The sequence below is a fragment of the Rana temporaria genome, chromosome 3 (assembly GCF_905171775.1).
Source record: "Rana temporaria chromosome 3, aRanTem1.1, whole genome shotgun sequence".
Classification (NCBI taxonomy): Eukaryota; Metazoa; Chordata; class Amphibia; order Anura; family Ranidae; genus Rana; species Rana temporaria.
In genome coordinates, this window is record NC_053491.1 from 252,133,350 (window position 1) to 252,159,595 (window position 26,246).

Below are 26,246 nucleotides of genomic sequence, written 5' to 3' on the forward strand. Positions count from 1 at the left end.
AACAATGTGCATATCATTTGAAGCAATCTGAAAACCAGAACATAGGCAGGCCATGCACAATGCAAATTTCCACAAATTTGCATGATTCCCCCATCAACACAGACAGCGCTGACAGGATAATTAGCAACTGTCTTCTCTTTATCCCTGCCGGGAGAAGACAATGATTATTTAAAATTGAGAATCTGGCAGGCTGGTTGTACCCAAGTTGATCAATCGATACACTTTTTACATTCAGCCTACCTATTAATGGTTCGAATCTCAGCCAGTTCCTGCTGAATCGGCTGAGATTCGAACCATGTATGGTCAGCCTAAGTGGCTACCAAAAGAAAAACTGCCAACAATATTGTAACTGATGATTTGGTTAAATTGGTTTTAGTGATGGGCAGAATTTGGAAGGAACCTCTAACAGTTTTTTACTGCTACTTGTATGGATCACTGTCTAAATGCCTCTACCCCAGTGTTTTGACAACAATTCATACCTTCAGTCAGGATTAACACTTATGAAGCCTACCTGACACCATGGGTGTCCGCTGAACTTTTTTCAGGGGGGGGGGGGGGCATCATTTTAGGGCCATCAATGCTCGGTTCCTTTTTGACAATGTCATGAAGGGGAGGGGCCTAGCCATTATCACATAAAGCGCAGGCATGCAAAGGTTTGAGAAACCTGATGCAACTATCAAGCAACTAGCAACTTTGAATAACAATATCATAAAAAATGGAGTCCCCCCCAAGGAAATAACAACCCCCAGGATCAGTGCCAGTTTCTGCAATAAAAATCTCCAGCTTTGCTGTCAGTTTCCGCAATAAAAATCGCCAGCATTGGTGTCCGTAGCAACAACAATAACCCCCCACATCGGTGCAGATTTCTAGAATAAAAACTTCAGCATCTGTACCAATGTACATAATAATGACCCTCAGCACTGGTTTCAGTTTCCGCACTAAAAACTCCCAGCATTTGGTGTCATTTTCTGCAATAATTGCCCCCAGCATAGATAGGAGGATATCAGGTTAGACACTTCCTAATGGCTCAGTCCCTAGGAACAGTAATGGATAATGGCCAACAGGCCCCCTTACCAGACCTGGTGAAACCACAACAGTGGCTGGACGTTCGCTCACTCTGGGTTGCCTGGGGTGACTCTAGTCAGTAGTATAGCATGCCTGTACCCTGGTAGCGGCTCGGTCTTTCTCTCTCTCTGGTCATGCGGGTACAGCGGGGCTCCCTCTCTGGTGGTGCGGGTACAGCGTGACTCTCTCTGTGGTGCGGGTAGAGCGTGACTCTCTCTCTGGTGGTGCGGGTACAGCGTGACTCTCTCTCTGATGGTGCGGGTACAGCGTGACTCCCTCTCTGGTTGGTGCGGGTACAGCGTGACTCTCTCTCTGTGGTGCGGGTACAGCGTGACTCTCTCTCTGGTGGTGCGGGTACAGCGTGACTCTCTCTCTGATGGTGCGGGTACAGCGTGACTCCCTCTCTGGTTGGTGCGGGTACAGCGTGGCTCTTTGGTTGGTGCGGGCACAGCGGGGCTCTCTGGTTGGTGCAGGTACAGCGTGGCTCTCTGGTTGGTGCGGGTACAGCGTGGCTCTCTCTCTGGTACAGCATTCTTTTTCCTCTTGTAACCCCCCCCCCAGCATGCTTGCATGCTGGGGGGCTTTAGCATGGTGTCTGTGGACACACTGGGGCCGCCACTCTTAAGGGACTACATTTCCCATGATTCCCCCAGTCCCCAGATTCTTCTGATTGGCCCTCTGCTGTGTCCAATCATGGCGAGGAAAGCAGGAAGCAAGCTCTCCATTTACCAGAGAACTCGGCAGCGGCGCTGTGACAGGGAGAGGACAGCCGCGGGCTGGCTGTACTGTATATCTCCCCTGATCGCCCCCCCTCCCCCTCTCTGTCAGCTGGAGCTAGAAGAGAGTGAGAGCGGCTCTAATTGGATTCGTCGTGCCGCCCCCTTGCTTCCTGCCCGCTGTTTTTCTCCCCGAGGATCATGGCACTGGTTTCTAGGGGGGCAAGCGCCCTCCCTTGCCCTATGGAGCGGACACCCATGCCTGACACCAAGGTTGAGGTTATGTTATTAAACAGGGTAGTTCCACACTATTTACACCTCCCAAGCTGTTCTTGGACAAAGGCATCTGCCTTTTCGTTGTAATGGATTAAGGTGACAATGAATCCTGTGTGTATATATAAAAACTGAAGTATTTTCCTTACACTCAGAACTGAAGAAGTGGCTTCAACATTTCAGAACAATTTCAGTTTAATGTGATTAACTACTACTAGATATTTCTGTTGGAGAGATTTCCATTAATTCCTTAGTGGTCCCCCCCAACCAGAAAGTGAGATCAAAACTCCCCAGTAGAGACAGAGATAACAGTAACAAGAATTTTTTTTGGTACAGTGGGGAAAAGTCAGAAGCACTGCTATGTCCCCCTGACTTCCTATTTGGTTTCCAGAACCAAGACCACCATAAAAATGTCCTTGGAGATCCATGCCTACAAATGATGTATTTAAGTTTAGACTGATCACATACAGTGAATGTTAATAACAAACTATAAGCACAAAAGATCAGAAAAAAGTCTTATGAACTCACCCTGCCTCTTAGAAGCTCATATGCGGTAACTCCTAAAGACCACCAGTCAACACCAAAATTATAACAAATTTGTTCTCTTGGGTAAAACATTTCTGGAGCTGTACAAAAAACACAAGTAGTAATGAATAAAATATGTACATAAAACTATATTTAAGACTATGCAAACATATATTGTAAGTAAGGGAGAGTACATTTTTGTAACCATTGCACTTAAAAGTGAGTTTACCAATGTGTCTGCTTTAGTCACCACTTGTTGGTAAAATACAATTCCATATGTAATGTCACTTAAATTATTTGTTTGTACCAAACTAGACCAAACAAACTATTTCCATTACAGAACCATGTGGCTATTGGGTGTGATGTAATGGACCCTAGTAGCATTATATACATACAGCAAGCAGTGATGTGTTAAGGCAGCAGTACAGACGACTTCCAGTCTGCTGCCAGATATAAAGAGAGTTGGACTTAGTGCTTCTCCACCATTCAGGAGAAACCGTATATATTTTATCAATGAATACAACATTCTTCTGATTGGAAGATGTCCTGAGTTTTACCTCGACCAATTAGAGGAAGCCTTGTATTCATTAATATAAATGCAAGGCTTCTAGGAAATAGTGGAGAAGCATTAAGCCTGGCTCTTTATATTCAGCAACAGATGGTAAGTTCCCCATACTGCTTCTGGAAAAACTTACTGTATTCAGCTAATGCTAATTAATTCATTACAACACATCCAGCGGCCACATCGTTTTGTAATGAATACAGTTCATTTTGACCAGTTTAGTCCAAACCAAGCATTTAAAGTGACATTAAAATGATTGCAAACCTTCAGTTTTTTTTTTATTAAAACAATAAATATGTTATACCTACCTGCTCTGTGTAGTAGTATTGCAAATTTGAGAAACAGACGCTTGGTGCAGAAAAGCCCAAGAGGCATCAAACACTGATTGAATCAGTCGAATGAGCTTTAACATAAAAAGGATTACTAACCTTCAATAGGTAAAGCCTCTGGGATAACCTGCCTAATCCACCTAGAGATGTTGTAATGAAATGCAGGACAAACAGAGAATCTGAGATTTGGATGAACACAGTGACCAAGAGAAAAACTCTCACTGTGCATACTACATCTAAACAATGTAGAGAGCTCTCTTTGAGGTGCGTTAGAGCAGCACAAAGAGAAAGCATTAAGGTGGACAAAAGAAACCACCTTAGGGAGAAATGAGGATCAGGGTTCTAAAACGAACTGGTCTTTATAAAGAACAAGGAAGGTTTTTTTACAGGTTAAAGTGACCAGTCCTGAGACTAACTTTGCTGACACAAGGAAAACTACCAGACCAGTAGGGAATAGCCAAGGGAATATCCTGAGGAGGCTTAAAGGAAGACTTCTGTAAAGCTGACAGTGCCAAATATATCACAGGTGTGAAAACAGGAGAAGCGATATTAGCCACGCACTTAGCAAAGACCTTTACCAGGGAATGAGTGGCCAGGAGTGTCTCAGGAGAGTGACCAAAGTCAAGACTAGACCCTTCAGGGTGTTCAAGGCCACATGTTGCTCCAGCCCATATTGGATGAAGGACAGGTTTGGTCCTACTGAGTATCGTCTAGGATAAAACTTCTCAAAATGTGAAGTAAGCCTTCCAATAGCAATGATGAAACTTGCAAAAGGTTGATTTTCTAGCTTTAAGCAATGTCAGAATAACAGAGTCATAGAGACCTTGCTCTCTCACGACTTCCATTTCAACTGCCAAGTCATCAAAGCCAGCAAACGTGAAGCAGCATGGTAGACCAGTCTTTGGGACAGCAAGCCTGATTGGTCTGCATGTGTCCACAGAGTGTCTCTCAGAGAATGTCCTTCTGGGCCAATTTGATGCACTAAGATAATCGGAATGCCTAGGATCCAGGCACTGAAAACTGAGAATGTCTGTCTGCCCACTGTCTACTCCAGGATTATGGACTAGAACATGTCTTTTGGGACAAGCTAGAATTCGGTCTGCTTCTCTTGGCGATGAACAGCAGCTTCTGGTGCCACCTGATGATTGATGTAAGTCATGGCTGTGGTTAGTCTGACTGAGACCCTTGCTGGACGTCTGGGAAGAGGAAAGCCAATCAATATACAAAGTAATGCCAGCTTGGATATGTCACAAGAATCCAAAGTTCTCTCAAGCTGGACCCAGGTAGCAACCGAAAACAGAACACACACTGAAACTGAATATTTTACAGACTGCAATACCACAAGTCGCCACAAGAGAGAGACTCTACCAAAATCTAGCTGGCTGGACACACACAGGCAGATACAGATCTTGCATATAATCTTGTGCACTCTAAGGATTGTGTAGCAGCTAGGTGATTCTTATGCACTTCCAAGATTGCCCAAGCTATTCTGTGCACACTTTCACCTTTTCTACTGCCCACACACCTCAGACATGTGACTTGATGCAGTTTGTCAGCTGACTGGTCTGCTAGCCAACCCTACACACATTCGTTGCTTGCAGTGAGATCTTCTCCTGCTTATGGCAGATATGATAGACTCTACACAATTAAGCTTATTCACATGCAATTCTAGTAACCATCTTTGTACTCTGTTAGCCACCAACTGCAATTACACAGAAGAAAACACAGCCTCTCAATGCCATCTAACACAGATTAGCAGCAAACTTGCAAATGAGCATACAGACACTAGTAGTATAATGCAGCAATCTAAGGGCCCGTACACACGACCGAACATGTCTGCTGAAAATGGTCCGCGGACCAGTTTCAGCAGACATGTTCGGTCGTGTGTATGGCCGATCGGACAGGATTCCAGCGTACATTTGCCCGCCAGACCGTTTTCGAGCGGGCAAATGTTTCTAAACTTGCTTAGAAACATGCCCGCTGGAATCCTGTCCGTCGGACATGTTCGGTCGTCTGTACAGACTTACCGTACATGTCCGAGCGGCCGCCATCCCTCGCATGCATCGAATGACTTCGACGCATGCGTGGAAGCATTGACCTTTCAGCGTCGCGCACGTCGCCGCATCATCATCGCGGCGATGGTGCGAACACGTCACCGCGCTGTCTGTCCGCGTGGATTGTCTCTCATTTCTGTATGATGGTGTGTACAGCCATCATACAGAAATCTCCGGGCGGGCATGTCTGCTGAAAACGGTCCGGCGGACCGCTTTCATCGTACATGTTTGCCCGTGTGTACGAGACATAAGAGTTATGAATTCTTAGCTTAGTACACAGATGGCAACTTATTTTTAGATGCAATATCCCTAGGTGGACAGTGCACAGAAATATATACATAAGTAAAACTTACAAAAGACAGCAAGGAAAACGGTGCACAGATATTGGCTATTTGCTACAAAATAAAACATATTAAGGGGTCATGCACACTGGGCTTAAAAAAACACACCAGTTCTTTGGCAGAAACAAAAACGCTAATATAGAGCATTCTTGTACAGGCGTTTAGGAGTGTTTAGAAACGTTTATTAGCGTTTAGTGTTTTTTTCTGACAGAAAACTCTTCTCAAAAATACAAACCAGAAGGGTGTTTTATTCCTCCCTCTAAACACTGTGCTTAAAAAATGCCTCTAAACGTCCTAATGTGCATGGACACATATGATAACATTGAGCTGCTTCTACAAGCAAACCGCCAAACTCCTGTACAAGCAGCATTATTTAAGCCAGTGTGCATGGACCCAAAAGAAAAGCACCAAACCAAAATCATATGAAAGAGTCCAAGATAAAAATAAATGCTGAATAAAAAAATCATATAAAAACAGCCAACGTGTTACACTCCACACCACATACCCAAGTGCATATATCCTAATTACTGAATTATGTTACGTCATCACAGGGTTCTAATCTGACCCATCATCAGCAATATCCTCTATTGCACTGTATGTGTAATCCTGCACACATAGGTTGCTGTGTAATACCACACAATTTAAGAGCTTTATACCTGCAGTAAGTCGGAAGATGGTTCTTGGGAGTCTAGATAGATTACCCCCTTAAATTCCATACCAGACTCACAGGGTATGGTATCCATTTTATAAAACATGGGTGCTCAACTTTTTTTAACAACCCTTTGCCTATTAGCCCAAGAAATGTGCATTTTTGATTTGACATATTTGGCTCCAATTGACTTCAATGGAATTCAAGCATCCAACAAAGTTCATACACCGGCCAAACCTGAATTGAAAATGATGAAAATAAATGGAAAACAATTATGTCAAATCAAAAATGCCTATTTTCTGCTTGAACCAAACCCAGGGCAGTTGAGCTCATCCCTAGTCTAGAGCAGTCCAATGGAGAAATTATATTAGTGGTCCCAAAACTTGAAATATGGGTTGTGGCATGGGCATTATAGGGGAACAGAACATCCCTCCTCCTTAATAATCCAAAAAACAACAAAAGTGATAATGCTCCTTCTAATGGTAACCATGGCTGTGAATACCTCTATACTTGTCATTAAATTTTATATAAATGTTATAAAAATAAGGACATTTAGCATTAATAAAATCAGTCTTTACTCCTCTTATTGCAGGGAATGGAAATGAGTTCCTCGCTCAGTGACACCAACAACCTTACATGACAATGTTTTTTAAAAACAAATGGACCTGTGCACTTTGTAAATGCCAACATTTGTACAACGTGTGGGATTACTTGTTTTTTGCTTTACAGAAAACCCTCTAACCTTAAAGGTTGTCAACCCCTTGCATCATTATTTCAACTTCATGTGGTTGCTGGCAAGCTGGATTAGATGCTGTTTTGCTTCTATCTATGATTCCGCATGAATTTCTAATTCTGCTAACACATGTGGCTATTAGAAATCCACATAAAGGTGTCTGGAGGCATAGCAATGCAAACTGGGAGGAATAAATGTAACTGGGAGTATAATTTAGCAGTTTAGGCCTGAGGAAATTACACCTCAATTTCAGTCTGTAGAGAAGCAATTTACTGCAAGAAAAATCTTACTACTGGAGCTTTGACCAGACACAAAAAGCTGGCAATTGATATTTGTCATGGGGTCCTCAACCACTCTCTCGTAATGAGTTAGCCAATGACAGATTTGTTTTAACTATGAAATAACAGAGTCATTATTTTAAAAGGCCAGTCCATCTGAAACTGATAGTTCTGTTTTAGGACATGCTGGAGTGTTTAACCACATAACAATTTCTCATATCACTCAGTGGCCCTACTGATGATTTGCACATAAAGCAGAAGTTTAGCCTAAAATTAACTAACTCTAAATCCACTGGCAGCCACATTCTAAAACCAATCTATCTAAGTCTGTAAAGCAAAAATGGCTATACATCATTTTTCTGCAGCCGATCTTCTGTGGCAGATGTTGTGTGAAAGGGACAGCTGACAGTGGCTGGAAAATGCCAGGGAGGTGACATCATCCATAGACTTACTATGGGGCTACCATTGGCAGCTGCCTCTTCTGCACATGCCTACACAGAGAAGTCACAGGGAGTGAACAGCAGGTGCAGCGCTCAGAACAAGAGAACCACTATTTGAACATTAGTTGACTCCTCAGGTGGGTGCTCTCGTTTACATGTCCTCCAAACAATGTGAATGCTTAAAAATCAAGTGAAAGAGCCGACAACTCCAAATCCATATGAAAAATGTATTGGTTATATAACAGAGTATAAAAAGGAGCTAACGCGTTTCGGCCAGTAGCCTTAGTCACAGCACAAAAATGGAATGAGATACAGAGCATATATAAAATACAAAATGCCACCTCTCCAATTGGCAATAAAGCAATTGTGCTAATTAAAAATTACAAATCAGAAGAACAGGTGTGACACAGAGATCAGACAAGGACACAGCAGGTATTAATAAAAAAGTTGCATCCAAAACAAAACAAAAACAAAACAAAACAGAATAATGTGAAACAGATGTATATGATGTAAAGATACATCATGTACATAATACATCCATAAGGATAAGGAAGACATCCATGTACACAGAACATGTGTTATTGTAACTGAATATGTAAATACCGTACATTTATTACTCTCTATACATGATTAATCTTCCTACTTGAGAAAAAGGTCCACATCATATCTGAAGTTCATACACATGGGAATACACAGATAAGGCACCACTGATAGCTCAGCGTGGGACTGGACCAGACTGGTTGCATAAAAGGTATATATAGCCATTTTTGCTTTACACGGTTAGATAGATTAGATTTAGAATGTGTCTGCCAATAGATTTATAGTTAGTTTTAAGCTAAACTTCTTCTTTAAAGGGTCACTAAAGGAATTTTTTTTTAGCTGAATAGCTTCCTTTACCTTACTGCAGTCCTGGTTTCATGTCCTCATTGTTCGTTTTTGCTTTGATGTTGCTGTAATTCCTCTCTGTTCTGGACACTTCCTGGTTGTCTGTTTCCTGATCACCACAGTACTGGGAGATTTCTCACTGTGGTGACTAATCAAGGAGGTGTGTCTAAAACCCCTCAGCACCAATCCAGTTTCGTTTTGCAAAACCTTCACTGCCCTCTATTGGCTCTCTACAGTACATCAGAGAACCAGGAAACAACAGCAAAAAATGAAACTAAACTGCAGGTACATTATATGATTGTTTTTTAAAAGGAATCAGTTTACTATTATGTCTCTATACCCTGTAAACAGTCATTTCAGCAAACATTTTTTTTTTCCTTTAGTGACCCTTTAAGTTCCTGACTCACACTAGATGTAGCCTTATTTAGGACATCCCATTCTATGTGCTTATTAATGCTATATTATGGAAAATGTATACATTTTAACCTTTATCAGTTTTGAGGACCTTTGTTTATAGGAATCAAATTGGTTCCTGAATTCCACTTATCAATAATCTCCTAAGTGTCCCTGAACTAACACACACGAGTAGCCTTACTATGTTTTTTTATGCTTTGATGCTTTTTTTTTATGTTTTGTTACAAAGAGCTGCGTCTCTACCTCTGCATTAAGTCATTATACTACTATTGCCTCCCCTATCCTGGGGGAAGACTTCTCTCTGATGCATCCTATTGAGATTTATTGTTCTTTCCTTCAATAAAAAAATTTGAACATGGAAAATGTTACAGGAGATGCCGGAACACCAAAACTCTCAAGAAGATTGGAGTATACGAAGCCAGAGGCTGACTTAGTCCACCTGGCTTCACCCATAACTTACATATAAGTTTCAGGGGACTACATTTTTTAAAGATTGATGTTTATATATTCATAGGGACACCCATTTCATTACTATGCCAAAAAAAGGTGGTGTTCAAATACAATTTATTGAAGTAAAGTCTACTAGCACTACAGCCTCTTACACATAAAAAAATAAAAATAAATGATTAGTATGTCCCTCTGACTACCTCTAGGGCAAAATCGGCGCAGGAGAAACTGATGCCTGTATGCACCAGGCCTTTTCTTTTTAAGACGATCTCCCTTTTCCTGGGTTCCCCTTTGAAGCACCACCCCATGCCGAAGGGCATATAAGTTGGTGTTCAGTTAGCAGTTGGCTCACATTTATTGCAATGCTTTTGTTGTTCAAAGGGCATGTGATGATCATCTGTAGCAATCAAATCTTTCCAAGTAACTAAGTTAACTGCTGTATATAATGCTGTAATTATTGCTCCCTGATTCTTTACAAAATCTGGTCAATGTAATCTTCAAGTAAATTATATAATTTCCCTTTGTCTCGCAAATGGCTTCTTTGCACATTCAAGCATTAGTATATTATCTATATTGTTTATGGCACAGCACGTTTGCAGGCATCAGCCTTATTCTATCAGACCTTGCCAAGCACAAACACCACACAAATCTTTGAAGGCACAATACTGGCTTCTGTTCAGCTGATTTGTCATGCGGTTTTGGTTCTGCACTGAAGATGTTGTCATAAGTGAAAGTACTAGAGCAGCTTAATAGCATTCTGGGAATGGCTGTATAATGAAATGGCTTTCAGTATCAATGCCTCTAATACAGATATACACCCTTAAAGTAATAATCTAATTTTAGAACAAATTACAATGTGTTATAATAATAAAAAAAAAAAAAAAAATGGGGAATACATACCCATATAAGGCTTTGTCCCAGCAACTGTTGTGATCTTAGTACCTTGATTGACCAGAGAAGCAATATTGAAGTCGGTGATATGTGCATGCCCTACACAAAACAGAATGACATTTAAATCATGCATAGAAATAAAACAGGAATTGGAAAGGTCATTTTAAACACAATGGAACAGTTTTATAACAACTTTTAAAAAGTATTTATTTTATGTCCACAGCAACTAATCAGATTTTATCATTTGTCTTCAAACCCACAGTAAAAATAATACCAATTGAAAGTTTTTAATGGCTTCTAGTTGCAATACATGTTACCCTCCAACTTTTATCACTACGCATTTTAAAGCCATGTTAGAACCTAACAATTTCAACTTAAATATGTTTTACTTAGGGAACAACAGTTGTAGTTAAGACAGTGGAAGGAAAGGGTTAAAGGGCGCTGAATAAAACACACACACATGGACAGTGCAAGGTTTGAATGCCTGTCAGCAAGCTGTCATTAGACAATGCAGATCAGAGATAAAATGCACAGAGCCAATCAGAATGGCTATGTACTTTATGATTGCTGTGATAGACAAACACAGCATTTAAACATGTAACCACTGCCTTTGTTTTACAAACACTCAGCCTCACCTTCCACTCCACAATAAATGAAAGGAAAGAAGTAGGGTTGATGGAAGGTATCATAAGAAGAGAAGCAGGCAAAAAAAATATCAAGGTGGTGTTAACACTTTCATCCCCTTAATTTTCTCTGGGTGTGAGCTGTAAGTCTCATCTCCATCCCATCTCTATGGTGCCTGTATATTAATGCATTCCCCTCCCTTACCCTACACATTACCCCATCATCCCCATTCTCCCACTGTATGTGACTTGTATATGAATCTCTTCACCTCCTCCTCCTTATTCTGTGTATGGCTTGCACATTAAAGATGCACTGTGGGGGCGTGGCCAGGACAGGCATGTGAGAGGACGCGTCTCTCACAGCTCCCAGCGGTGATCCGGTAACGATCCTTCCCCGGCCAAAATATCGATCCGCAACCACCCTATGCTGGCAGCTGACGACACCGGGATCACAGCGGTACCACCACCGGCACTCTGTACCAGGGGGATGACCCGCAAAGGACAAGGAGAGACCGCAGGGCCGGAGATCCAAGATGGCGCCGCCGCGTTGGCTGTGAAAGGGACGCCTCGTGGAGCGGAGAAATCGGGGCCCAAGCACAGTAAGCAGGTCAAGGCCTCGGGCAAAGACCCCCCTAAGGACATGTTATATTATGCCCAAAAACTGTCGGGGGCTGGGGGACAGGAACAACCGTCCCGCTCTGGGGACGCACACCAGGCCGGGCCTGCTATGCAGGAAGACACTGCCCAGCTGCATTGGGGAGAGGAGGTGGATGGGGATCAGGCCGGCTCCATGCCAGATGGCGGCCAGGCCGATGCACCACAGGCCGCGACTGCAGTGCAGCCCACGCTGGCGGACATATTACAAGCTGTGAACAAATGCACGGCCTCTGTTGACACCATTAAGGAACAGTTTGGCCTGCTGCGGCAGGATATGCAAAAAATTCGTGAACGCACCACTGCGGTGGAAAGCAGGGTCAGTGAGGTGGAGGACCAGATGCACCCCATGGCCCAGGACACCAGGGCAGCTTTGCAGATGGCAAGGGAGGCTTATGACCGTGTAGAAGATATGGAGAACCGTCTCAGACGAAATAACGTCCGCATAGTGGGCCTACCGGAGAGGGTGGAGGGCAAGGACCCCACCACGTTTGTAGAGAACTGGCTATTGGAACTTTTTGGCAAAAAAACACTGTCACCGTTCTTTGCGGTGGAGCGGGCCCACAGAGTCCCTTCGCGCCCACCACAACAGGGGGGCCCCCCCAGATCTATCCTGGCTAAACTACTTCACTACCGTGACAGGGAGGCAGTGCTCCGCCAGGCCCGGGAAAGAGCCAATATTCAATATAATGGAGTGCGGGTGTCCTTCTATCCGGATTTCTCACAAGAGGTGCAGAGGCGCAGGGCGAAATTCCTTGATGTGAAGCGACGGTTGCGAAACCTGCAACTTCCCTACGCAATGCTATACCCTGCGAAGCTCAGAGTGGTGGTTAGGGGCCAAGCCCAATTTTTTGAATCCGCTAAGGAGGCCATGTCGTGGCTGGACCGCAATGAACAATCCTTGCAAAGGCGAGCGCAGGAGGAAGGAGAGTGAGCCCTGGGACTGGGGTGGGAGGTTTATTGTTTGCCTTTGGGCACCTATCCTGCACAAATGAGAGAATGTCTGAGTTGATCCTGTTTAGGGGGGAGCCCCTACTTTTTCCCTGTTGATCTCCTTTTTCAGAATTTTATGCTCCATATAGGAAGATCCGTTTCCACAATTTTTTTGATTCTTTCTTCACCCTCTTGGCCGGGGGACATGATAAGTGGCAGCAAGATGCGAGGAGAGATGCTCTAAACAAAAAGTGTGCTATGCTGATGGTTAATGCGAACAGTGTCAGTCGACAAGTAATCGCAAAAAGAGTTGTATCCGCCCTGTTGGTGGTACGTGGATATTTGGGGCCCGTTTGGTCCACAGGTTACATTAATTTCTATCACTTTTTCAGTTGCCATTCGTGGAAAGAGGTACATCGCACGAGACTTAGGCCTTTGGCCCACTTGCAAGGTAGTATACAGATGTGGACGGTCCTGGGGGTGGGTCTGCCTTCCCAGACATGGGACCAGAATGTGTATTTATGCTCACCAGTGTATAGTTACATGATGTTAGTGAAGGACTCTCATGGCTAAAGTGCCTATTGTTTCATGGAACGTGAGGGGTATGCATTCACCACTAAAACGTACAATGTTGTTTATGTGCTTAAAGAAATATTTGCCAGGGGTGATTTGCTTTCAGGAGACTCACTTGACGGCGGAGACCGTGTGCTTCCTGAAATACAAATGGGTGGGTAAGGCGTATCACTCTACACACACCTCCTTTTCGAGGGGGGTGAGTGTACTGGTGCATAATGCAGTGGATTTTCAGGAGATTGCAAGTGTCATAGACCCAGAGGGCCGCTATGTATTTGTTCACTGTAAAATTGGTACCTTAATCTGTGTCATAGCATGCGTTTACATTCCCCCGCCCTTCACGGCAGAGGTGCTCCGGCTCCTCCTCTCTTTTTTGGACGGTAGGCCGGAGGCTCCGCTGCTCGTGTTGGGAGATTTCAATTGTTGCTTGGATCAGGTGGCGGATAGAAATCCGGCCCCTAGACCCTCTGCCCTCGCTAGGAGTACTCCCCTGGCGCGGTTGTTGCAAGAGGTGGGCTGGGTGGACGTCTGGCGACACCGTAACCCGGGAGGCAGGCAGTTTACGTGTTTCTCAAAAACTCACGGCTGTCTGTCCAGGATTGATTTGGGGGTGGGAAATCTGAGCATGCTTCCGCTGATAGCGGACCTGTCACACAGGCCCCGCAGCGTGTCGGATCACTCAGCTCTAGTGATACAGCTCTTAGTGGCTCCGCAGGGGAACTTAGTTAAGGCACCATGGAAATTGAATGCGTTCTGGTTACAGCTCATACGTTCACATGGGGAGATATTGGAGGAGGTATGGGGGTACTTTGCAGCGGGGGCGGGGATGGACATGGAGGTGGAACATTGGGACGCCTTCAAGGCGCACTTTCGAGGCATACTTAGCAGGGAAGTGAACGGGGTTAAAAAGGCCTCAACAGCTTTATTGATTGAAGTAGAGAACAGGGTTCAGGACATGGAGAGGGCCTACGTGGCGGATCCTTCTGACTCGACCAGGGAAACCTGGCAGGCCGCTCAGTCGGCCTACCAGCAACTTCTCTCATCGTCTGCTGAGAAGAAACGGTTTTTTACAAAACAGGCGTTCTTTGAGGAGGGTGAGAAAACCGGCCGTATACTGGCCCGGATTGCGAACTCCCACCAACGATCGCCGGCTATAGGGGCCATAAGATCTAGTTCTGGAGGATTAGTTTCGCAACCAGAACAGATTATGCAGGAACTGGCGGGTTTCTATGAGACCCTGTACAGCTCGGGCACGGCATACACACAGGGAGACCTAGAGCTATACCTAGCCCAACTGGCCTTCCCAGAACTGACTACTGACCAGCGTATTCTGCTGGATAAGCCAATTACAGTGGAGGAACTGGTGGGGGCGGTCGGTGCGTTCCCTAACTGCAAGGCCCCGGGGGAAGACGGGCTGCCCATGGAGGTGTATAAACAGTACTCTGAAACATTACTCCCCCAATTACTGAAGGTCTTTAACAAGGCCAGGGAAAGGGGGAATTTACCCCCGTCTATGACTAAGGCTAACATAGTCCTGCTACTGAAGCCAGGCAAAGATCCTGTAGACCCAGGTGCGTACCACCCCATTTCCTTACTGCAAAGTGACATTAAGATACTAGCCAAGGTGCTGGCCATGCGGCTGAATGGGGTGATAACTTCAATTGTGCATGGAGACCAGGCTGGCTTCATGCCCAATAAATCCACGGCGGTCAATCTTAGGAGGCTGTTCCTTAATATACAGGCACGGGCGGACAACATGGGCAGTAGGGCGCTACTGTCCTTAGACGCCACAAAGGCGTTTGATAGTATAGATTGGAACTACCTTTGGACGGTGTTGCAGAAATTCGGGTTTGGTCCGGTTTACATTTCCTGGGTGCGCTTGCTATACTGTCAGCCACAGGCGGCAATAAGGGCGTTTGGCTCCCTGTCAGGGAGTTTCGCACTGAGGAGGGGCACTCGGCAGGGGTGCCCTCTGTCTCCCCTCCTCTTTGCTTTGGCTATTGAGCCGCTGGCCATTAGTATCAGAGCCAACCCTCGCATCACCGGTTTCTGCTATGGAGATGAGCAGGAAAAGGTGATGTTATATGCGGACGATACCCTCCTTTTGCTGGGAGATACGGACACCTCCCTTAGAGAGGCCATGGTAGCGATCACAGAGTTTGGCCGATTTTCCGGTTTGCTTATTAACTGGTCAAAGTCGGCCTTGCTTTTGCTGGACGGTGACAACACGCAGGTAATTAATCCCTTGTGCCCTATTCCCATTACTCCCTCCTTTAAGTACCTAGGGGTGCAGATCACGGCTCAACCGCGGGACTTCATCCGTCTCAATATATCCCCCTTGTTATTGCAATTTAGGGACAAAGTTAAAACTTGGAAGGCCCTGTTGTTATCGGTTGCAGGCCGGGTGAATTTAGTTAAGATGATACTTATGCCACAGTTACTATACTTCCTCCATAACACCCCCATGGTCATCCCCTTGAAAGTTTTCCACACGGTTAATAGCATCTTTCGAGGCCTCATCTGGAGAGACGGGGCTCCTAGGATTAAATTAGAGCACTTACAGAGACCTAAGGATAGTGGGGGATTGGCATTGCCAAACCCCTGGCTGTACTATTTGGCGGCCCAGATGCAGCAGCTGGTCGGTATGTTTCGGCCGGCGGTGCGGTCCTCGGCTCAGAAGCTCCTGGAGCACACCGTGGGCAGAAGTCCGATTCCTGACGCGTTGGAGGCACAGGCCTTCGCTAAACCACATAGGAAATACCCCACTTTTAGTCTAACCCAGAAGGTATGGAATAAGGTCAAATATGTTCAGAATGCGGAAGGATTCACGAAATACAGTCCAATATGGCAAAATGACACCTACACTGAACTCGCCAAGTTGCAATCGGGGACCAGATGGAAAAGATATGGGGTCACACACCTCACACACATATTTCGTAATGGAGTGTTACGTACGTTCCCTGCGTTGCAAGAGGAGTTTGGCTTGCCGCAGTCAATGTACTTCTCCTACCTACAGCTGAGGCATGCAGTGGTGGTGCAGGGTCGCTCTTCCGAGTGGTGCCTGTCACCTACTCCTGCTTTTAATCTTCTGGGGGACGCTGAAACGTCGAAAGGCTTTATCTCCCAGTGCTATACCATTTTGTTGCAATATGTGATGAAGCAGCACCCCCTGAGGATAAGAGAGAGGTGGGAAGCGGATGCGGGAGAGTTGGATGGGGAACAGTGGGAGGAGATTTTTCAGGCGGTGGGCAAGTGCTCCCTGAATGTATCACAAAAGCTTACCCAGTTGTACATCCTGTTACGTACCTATTACACCCCACACAGACTTAGTAAGATGAACCCGCAACTTGACCCTACTTGTACACGCTGTAAGAGAGACCATGGCGATTTGATCCATATGTTATGGAGATGTCCCAAACTCCACACCTATTGGGCAGGAGTGGTGAGTACCATTAACTCAACATTTGGTGTGACTCTTCCGCAGGACCCGAGGGCATGTCTCTTGGGGGCTCTGGAGGAGTACGAATGGGAAGAGGCGGACAGGGAAGTGATTCACAGGGTGTTGTTCCAGGCGAGGAAACTCATCATGGTTCATTAGAGAGCTGAGGCCCCCCCGACCCGTGCTGAGTGGATCACCAACATTGGGACAACGATGAGGATGGAGAAACTGGTATACCAACACAGGGGCAATGCCCACAAGTTTGAGAAGTTATGGGCAAAGTGGTTGGATGTACCGGGCCTAGCCCCGGTGGACTTGGTGATGGATAGGTTGCTGGGTATTAATGTTGGGTGAGATCTGGATGGGAGCGGATGCCATGAGAGCAATGTCCGGAGTGGTGGCGGGGGAGGGGATTCACCTCCAGAATGGGATTGCTATATCTGTACATGTTTATATGGCCTTGATCTTTTTCTCTATTTTATGTTTATGTCCCCGACGTGTCGAGGGGATTCTGTATGCCTTGTACCTCTGCAAAACAAATAAAACTTTTGTTGGATTAAAAAAAAAAAAGATGCACTGTATCTTGTGCAAAGTTACCAAGCACCTTGTTTTAATCACTTCAATGTTTTTTATTTCAATAAAAGTGTGGCAAATAATTTGATCACTTTTGGGTGTTTGCTATCCAAAGAGATTTTTTGATTTGTCATTAGAGGCAGCAAGTTTAAAGTGATATTAAGGGCAATATTTAAAAAACAAAAAAAACAAACAAACATGTTATACTAACCTACATTGTGCACTTTTTTTTTAACAAAGCAGCCCTGATCCTTCTTTCCTCTTTTCCCCCACCAGTGCTTCTGGCCCCTCCCTTTTGCCGAGTGCCCCCCAGAACAAACAGCTTGCAATAGGGGCACCCAAGCAGGCTTGCTCCCAAGCTGCTGCTCTGCATGTCTATTCAGCTCGGCATGACCCCTCTCTCTTCTTATTGGCTCACTGGCTGTGTGAATGAGGAGGGAGATTCCCTAGAGAGCCAAGGCTCTCATGCACATCACTGGATCACAATGGGGCTCAGGTAAGTATTTGGGAGGCTGGGAGGCTGCTGCATTAAGGTAAAAAAACTTCAGGTTTTAGAATCATATTAATCAGAACAATGACTCTACCTAAATGCTTAACAAATGCTTAGATAAAGTATCAGGCATACATGCAGTGCATTGTTTTTGTTAATAATTCACTTTACTCAAATTCTTGCATTGAAAAAGAGCAGTACAACTCAACAACTGTGCAACACTGTGCAATACAAAAAGCTGAGTCTGAATATGTACTAAGATAATACAGCTACCCATTGTGTATATACAATTCCAAACGAAACACAATACAATGTTTTATAACATGAACACACATGATAAGATTACAAAGATCAAGCTGATATTTTTTGCATGACTTTAGAGACTTTACTTTCTGTTGCACCTTCTAGTGTGCTACTAGTGTTAGTGTAGGCATATTTAAATTATGACTCAAGGTAAGTTATAGAAGTCAGAAATTGTGTTAGGTCAGGCTGGATGGCTCTACAGAGGCAGGTCTCTGGTTTCACCCCATGGATCCAGAAGTTTGAAGAAGCTTCTAGAAATTAGTGGGTGGAGGCCAGAAGGTTTGGATCTGCATACTTGAGGGAATTTGGCCAATCCACAGGCAGGAAGAGTCAGGTGGAAGATGGAGTGTTGAGGAGGTTTTCGTGGCCTAGGAGGGTACCCCTGGGGGAGGGGGGGCTCTGCCTTCAGGCTGGGCTTGGGCTGGCTTGGGTAGATCCTGTCAGCATTACAGTTTGAGAAGGAATCTTGCCTAGGCAGCAGCAGGGAGCAAAAAGGACAGGGTGAGTGCATCAGCACACCCAGGGTTTCACAAAGGAACTGACTGCCACATGTAGAAAGCTTTCAGAAGGACACAGCTGAGCTTTATATCCCTTGCTCTGGGAAATCTTGGGAGCAGCCAGGAGGGCAGGTAGACAAGCATCCAGGAGGGCTGGTAGTTCCTGCAGATAGTAAAACTGGGAGCAGTTCATAAGGGTGAGGCGATACTCCTGTATGCAGTTTAGAACATACTGTGCTAATTTTCTAAAGGTGCCTGAGAACTGTTTTTTAAGGACTGAGGGTGTTTAGAAAGGAGAACGGTCCAGGATTCTGATTTTGTACAGAGGAAAGAAGTTGTCCCCATACCTTGTTTTCCCTCAAGTTGGGCATCCCATAACCCCTAAGTCATTATGGGTTATGGGAGTCATTACCCCTAATAAAAACAACAAAAACGTGCCCAAAGAACGATTTCTTGTGTGCGGAAGCAAGTGAAAAATGCATATTGCCCGGCTGTGCCGGAATAGAGAAAACAGTTACCAGCAGCCCCTAGAGGGGTAGTGCTAAATTTTCAATTACTAATTACAGTTTAGGTGTAAATTAGGCTACAGCCCATAGCTACTAGTCCTAGTGCATAAGCACAGACATGGTAACTCAAAGCCTTTATCTTCACTAGTAATAAAGTAGTATAGTATAAAGAATAGGGTTGGTTTACCTACAAAAGGCTAAAATCTTGCTCCATTATGGGAAGGTGGGAAAACCATGAGTAGCCATACAGTAAAACCTTGGTTTGAGAGTAACTAGGTTTGAGAGTGTTTTGCAAGACAAGCAAAAATTTGCTTGCAATCCAAGGTTTTACTGTATTCTAGATTAGAAAATGAAAATTAGATACAGTAGTCTGACATTGTGAATTGGTAAAACCCATTGTACACTATTTTTTATAGTGTAATTTTCTCTTTAAAACTAACCAATCAAATGCTGTGTATTATAAAAGCTAATTTCACATCCATCAAGTGGGAATACAAAAGGTAATGACAGTCTATTAAGTAAAATAGATGTTTGTTAACATTGCTCATAAAAGCCTGTTTCTCAATTTACTGCAAAAAAACTAAAAGCTCAAAATAAATAATAATAATAATAATAAGAAGAAGAAAAAGAATAGTCAGGAGTTGCTCTGTAAATACAGCAGCTGTTCCAGTAGCTTCTATAACAAAAAAGACCCTACATGCATAGTTAGTTTTGTATTTACATTCATCTGCAGATTATATTGTTGTTTATTTCTATAGCTTCATAAACTAATTTTAAAACTTTTTTTTATTTATTTTGTTCATTTTTTTGTGTGTGACATAAAAAAGCTGGAGGTTTTTCGCTCACTGCTTTCTTTGGTGACATCACAAAACTTTGAATTTCCCATTGCTTTCTGTGTCAGTGACAATGGTCTCCAGGACAAATCTACAAAATTAATCTCCCCTGTGGACAGTGGCGGCTGGTGCTCAAAATTTTTTGGGGGGCACAAACAAACTGAAAAAACTGCGCCCTCCCACCCCAAAGCACCTTGTCCTCATGTTGATGAGAACAAGGAGCTCTTCCTGACAACCCTGGCCGTTGGTTGTCGGGATCTGTGGGCTTATCGGAATCTGGGATCCCCCTTTAATAAAGGGGCCCCCAGAACCCGACCCCCCCACCCTATGTGAATGAGTATGGGGTACATCGTACCCCTACCCAATTACCTGGGGGGAAAAATAAAACACACTACAAAGGTTATTAAAGTAAGTTTTAGAGACCCAACACTTTTATATTTAGACGTGGTAATACGAGGCATGGGAAGGGCCATGTCCAGTCCACACACACGGAGTAGCGTCTGGGTTTGTATGCTCAGCCCCGCCAACTAGAGTTTTCTACAGGGTTATTAGCCTATACACTTTACACATTTTTTTTTACACCCAAAAAAAAAAAAATCTTGCCCTTTAAATTTTTTTTTTCTTTAATTTTTTTTAAAGTTTCTTTTTTTTTCCCCTCTCCTCTGTTAATCACACATTTCTTGGGAGGCTCAAGCTGGCACCAAGACCTAATCATGGGTTGAGTTTTTATTGATGGGCCTGAGGTGGTTTTCTTTTTTTTTTCCTTTCTTCTGCCTGGGACTCTCTCTTATCTCTCCCAAAGACTATGCCAATATGGAGGCTTCGACCTCCCAGTAGAGAAATAAACTTGCTTAACCTCGTGCCCAGAAAAGAGGACAGCACCATAGAGCAGATTAGGAGCCCGGGATTACGAGGTATCTCATATGCTTTAAAAAAAGGAAAAGGAAAAAAAAATGTGTGTAAGGAGGATATGTTGAGGCCAGTTACAATGGGGTAGGGAAATGTATGTTTAATTTCATGTATATGTATGGAAGATGGAATGTTTATGTAACGATGTTGAAATGAAAATCAAATAAAGAGATAAAAAAATAAATAAAATTAAAGTAATTTATTAGGCAGCTCCAGGGGTCTCTTCTGACTTCGGGGGTCTCTTCCGATTTCTCCGCTCTCTCCGGCTTCTTCTCCGTGCTCTCTGGTTCTTCTCCCGCTGTCCAGTGTCTTCTGTTTACGGTGTCTTCTGCCGCCCTCCTCCGCTATCTTCTGCTCTTTTGCCCGTTCTTTTGCCAGCTCTTGATGGTCTTCTCCGTCACTTCTTCGTTCTTCTCTTCTTCCAATGTTTACTCAAGGCTCTCTCCCGCTGTAATGCCATCCAAGTGGTGCGCAATGACTTATATTGGCATGTCATCCGGTGACTCCACCCCTATTACGTCACCGTTTCATCATGCCCCAAGTAGTGATGTAATAAGGGGCGGGGTCACCGGATGTCATCACCCGGTGACCTCGCCCCATGCCAATATAAGTCGTTGTGCACTGCGGCATTACAGCGGGAGAGAGCGCTGAGTCAACATCGGAAGAAGAGAAGAGAGAAGAAGATGACGGAGAAGACCAGACAAGAGCTAGCAAAAGAGCAGAAGAATCTGGCAAAAGAGCAGAAAAATCCGGCACAAGGCGACTGGACAGCAAGGGGAGAACTGGAGAGTGTGGAGAAAAGGCCGGAGAGAGCGGAGACCCCTGGAGCTGCCTAATAAATTACTTTAAAAACCTGTGTAGTGTGTTTTATTTTTTGTCACTTTTTATTCCAGGTGGATGGGTAGGGGTACCCCATACTCATGCACATAGGGTGGAGGGCCGGGATCTGGGGGCCCCCTTATTAAAGGGGGCTCCCAGATTCCGATAAGCCTCCCGCCCTCTGACCCTGACAACCAATGGCCAGGGTTGTTGGAAAATGGCCCTTGTCCTCATCAACATGGTGACAATGTGCTTTGGGGTTGGGGGGGGGATGCCAGAATGCCAGATAAGCATCTGGCATTCCCTGTCACTTGTAAATTTGCTGGGAGACCTTTGGGTAAAAAGCCATCTCTCTTTGACCTTTTCGACTGAGATAGTCGCTTGCCAGTTTTCTGTCTGCGATATGTGTACTGGGTGATGAGCTGGCACATAAATTTCTGCCCAACCAAGGATATGTGACACTTTCAATGCTGCTGCTGTGCTCTTGGCTCCCCCACTCCAATGGTTTATATAAGCCATCGTTGTGGCATTGTCTGACTGCACCCACACAGGATACCCTTCCAGGAGTCATGTTCAGCAAAGAAGTGCCCATCTATAGTTTCAGCACATTGATAGGAAGCACGGACTCTTCTGGGCTCCAAATGTTCTGAGAAAACTGGAGGCCCACTAGTTGTTCCCAGTTGTCCGTAGACTATTTTCCAGCACAGAGAGAGAAATTACTTCCCTGCTAGCACCATGGCACAACAAAGCCACCCATTTAAAGATGACTTTGTGAGATGACTTGATCCCCCTGCCTTCAGACAGAGGAGACTTGTTCCACAATGACATGATCATATGCTGCAACATTCTGATATGGCGTTGCACATAAGGATATCTGGGACACAAGATTTTGGCCCAGATTCACAGAGAGCAGGGCGCACATTACGCCGCCGTAGAGCAAACACTGTACGCTACGCGAACGCAGCGCAGAGAGGCAGGCATTGCATTCAGCAAGCCAGTGCTCCCAATGCTGTGCCAGCGTGGCGTGGGTTTCGAAGGCACACGTCGGCATAGGTGGAAGTGGGCGTGAACCCATGCAAATGAGGCATGACCCCATGCAAATGATGGGCCGAGCGCCAGACAGGTATGTATCACGAACTGCGCATGCGCCGTGACGTGGACGCAAGCACAGCACCCCATGCGCCTGCTCACAACCATGCCGGCAAAACTGCCTAAGCTACGCCAGATCACTGCGTACGCCGTGAACATAACGTATGCCCAGCCAGACACACGTCCAACGCACAATACGCCGGCTTGTGTTCCCTGGTGCAGACCTGTGCATGTCTGTTCTCGGGTTGCCCCTCCTTTATGGGGAATAACTTTACGCCGGACGTACAACTTACGCACATCTCACGTAGCATGCGCCGGGCACACGCACGTTCGTGAATCGCCGTATTTCCCTCAAAGCCTAAATGTGCGCCCATCCTACGCCGGCATGTGCAAGCTACGTCGGCGGCGTGTAGCCTGTTTTTAGGTGCATATTTGTTTGTGGGTCTGATGGTTGAGTGATTACACTCAAAGTGAGCATTGGTATGAAAAAACCTTAAGGGTTTGTTCACACTAGCCGTTGGAGGGCCGTAGAGCCCCCACAGTTGAGATGTGCTTTTACCCCCCTTTGCTGCAGAGGCAGAGGCTGGGGATGTACACATACTTCAGCTGCGATGCTTACACCCCATTTTGCTTTTGGCACTACCTCTCAGTGAACTTGACCCATTTAAGTAAATAGGCGCAATTCAACCGTTCAAGGGGTTAAAGTAGGCATTGAGGAGGTTATTCCTTTCAAATAGAAAAAATGGTACTACAGCGCTACTACAATATAATCACAAAAGGAAAAAACACACACAGCAAAAATACCCAAATGGTAGAGCTGCAAACACGGGGCGGTGTACAAAGCAAAGGAAATTTTAAAACATAAGTGCTGCGCTATTACCAACAATTGCTGCTGTAAGTACAAATAGTGTTAAAGATACCTCATAAACACCCTTCTCAGGAGGTATCAATATATTCAATTAATCATTGCCTGTGATGAAACAAATGTGCAAAATAAACAGAAAAATATTAAATACAATTAAAGTAACCAAAAGCCCCAAAAAGGACCCAACGTCCCTATTCACTCACACCTTGTGCAAGTGCATATATAAGAACCAAAATTAGTGACACACTAAATATGGAAGTCTTAATGGCAGCTTATGGACAATGCACACACAGGCAGATAGATTAGCCTGAAGGGATCAGTCCCAGGTGAACTTGATGGTACTATAAACGATGATGTCAGGCAGCCAGTGGATATCCATTCATCCAGAATTGACAGCTCATGTAAAAAAGGAGACAAGACATAGTGCAAGACTGTATAGTATATGTGGCAAAAAAGTATTCAGTGCGGTGTAACACTCACGAAACCCCCCGATCAATCACAGCATTCAGCGAGGCAGTAATGGGATAAGCCGCTCAGCGTTGCGATCTCCTCATTCGGACGGATCTCCCGTCGATCGCGTCACTAGGCTCCTCCCCCACGCGTTACGTCACTAGGCACGTGACTTAGTCATGGGTTAACCAAGTGACCCTATCAGCCGAGCTTTTATCTGAGCTGGCTGTGGAGGAAAAAACTTGCGACGGAGGGATCAGTCACATCATTGCTGACATATACCATAATCCATATAGAAAAGCATATTCATTCACAATGATATCCGACTTTAATTACACAATCCAAATATTTTAAAAACAATCCGATTTAAAAAGTATAGAAGAATTAAAAAGAATTGTTTGGCAAGGACAAGGTCTATATGCCCCCAGTGGTCAATGGAGCGCTATTACAAGGATTCCTCAATGAACATGGCTAAGCCCATATCAGAGAACCGCACTCCCTCCAGTGGGTGTTAATAGAATTACATTAGACAAAGTCATCAAATTCAAACAATACCATAAAAAAATAGAGATGGCTATTAGGCCAATCTATACAGGTAAGGCACAATCCCATTCTTACTTAGTACTCATTAGTGGAATGCATCCATTTCCACACATGTAATGTTATATGTTAATAAATTACTACATTTTAAAATTATATAATTACAAAAGATAAAAATACTTTTAAAATGTGATACCCATGATTAATAGTCCGCGATAAAGCAATTGAGGTCAAACTCAATATTCAAGCCATTTGGGGCTAGAGTGACCATCTCATGAATCCATCTGGATTCAGTTTTGCTTAATTCTCGTATCTTGTGGCTGCCCCTCCAGTGGGGTGTATATTTATCTATTGCCCAGAATTGCAGGCCATTGGGATCTTTCTGATGGCACTGTTCAAAATGCCTAGAGACGTTGTGTTTCGGGAAACCATTTTCTATGTTTTGCACATGTTCCCGAATGCGTTTCCATAACGGCCTTTTGGTGCGTCCCACGTACTGCAATGAACATGGGCACTGCAGAACATAAACCACCCCCTCTGTTCTGCATGTAATAAGATGTTTTATTTCGTACTCTCTTTTAGTTACATTGGATATAAACTTTGTGCATTTTTGGCCATTTTGGTTTGTTTTCTTGCACGCATAACAACGTTTACACGGGAAGAACCCTTTCCCTTGCCAAAAGGTCAACAAACTAGATTTAATTGGTGGATCAGGGACATTTTTCGCCACTAGATCCCTCAAGGTGGGCGCTCTTCTATATACCACCCTAGGTACAACTGGTAATATACTTTGCAACTGCCTATCAGCTTTTAAGATAGGCCAATGTCTCTTAAAGATGGATTCGATTTGTTTATGCTGAACGTTGTAGTTTAAAATAATAGGGAGTTCATGTTCTGATTTCTGAGGCTTTTCTTTATCTTTTATTAGGTCTGGTCTTGGGATGTCTTGGACTTTCTTTATTTGATCTTGTACGAAGTCCTGGTTATATCCTTTCTTGATGAACTTGGTACCAATCATTTCAGCTTGTTCCAAAAATATTTGCGGGTCTGAACAATTCCTTTTAATTCGTATCATTTGGCCTTTCGGGATGTTTATCAACCAGGGCTCAAAGTGGCAACTGTCCACTGGTATATAACTGTTGCGGTCCACCGGTTTGAAATAGGTTTTTGTGGTGATTTTTTGCGACTGCAATGAGATTTCAAGATCTAAAAACTGAATATTAGTTTCACTTATTGTGTACGTCAGTTTGATGTTTTTCACATTCTCATTGAGTTCATCAAAGAACTGTCTTAATGAAGTAATATCACCTTTCCAAATTATTATACAATCATCTATATATCTCCTGTACAATATTAATTGTTCTGGTATGTTGTTATAGATCAACATACCAGAACAATTAATATTGTACAGGAGATATATAGATGATTGTATAATAATTTGGAAAGGTGATATTACTTCATTAAGACAGTTCTTTGATAAACTCAATGAGAATGTGAAAAACATCAAACTGACGTACACAATAAGTGAAACTAATATTCAGTTTTTAG

At 44.2% G+C, this 26,246-nt stretch overlaps 1 protein-coding gene across 1 annotated transcript in view; it reads right to left on the minus strand.

The window, feature by feature from the left end:
* STK32A (serine/threonine kinase 32A) overlaps positions 1 to 26,246 on the minus strand; it is a 287,637-nt gene that overhangs the window by 39,307 nt on the left and 222,084 nt on the right. The window contains exons 7-8 of the mRNA XM_040344565.1: positions 10,612 to 10,701; positions 2,583 to 2,680 (exon numbers count right to left, since the gene is read on the minus strand). Of these exons, the coding sequence (XP_040200499.1) occupies positions 2,583 to 2,680; positions 10,612 to 10,701 (188 nt within the window). The remainder of the gene's footprint in view (positions 1 to 2,582; positions 2,681 to 10,611; positions 10,702 to 26,246) is intronic.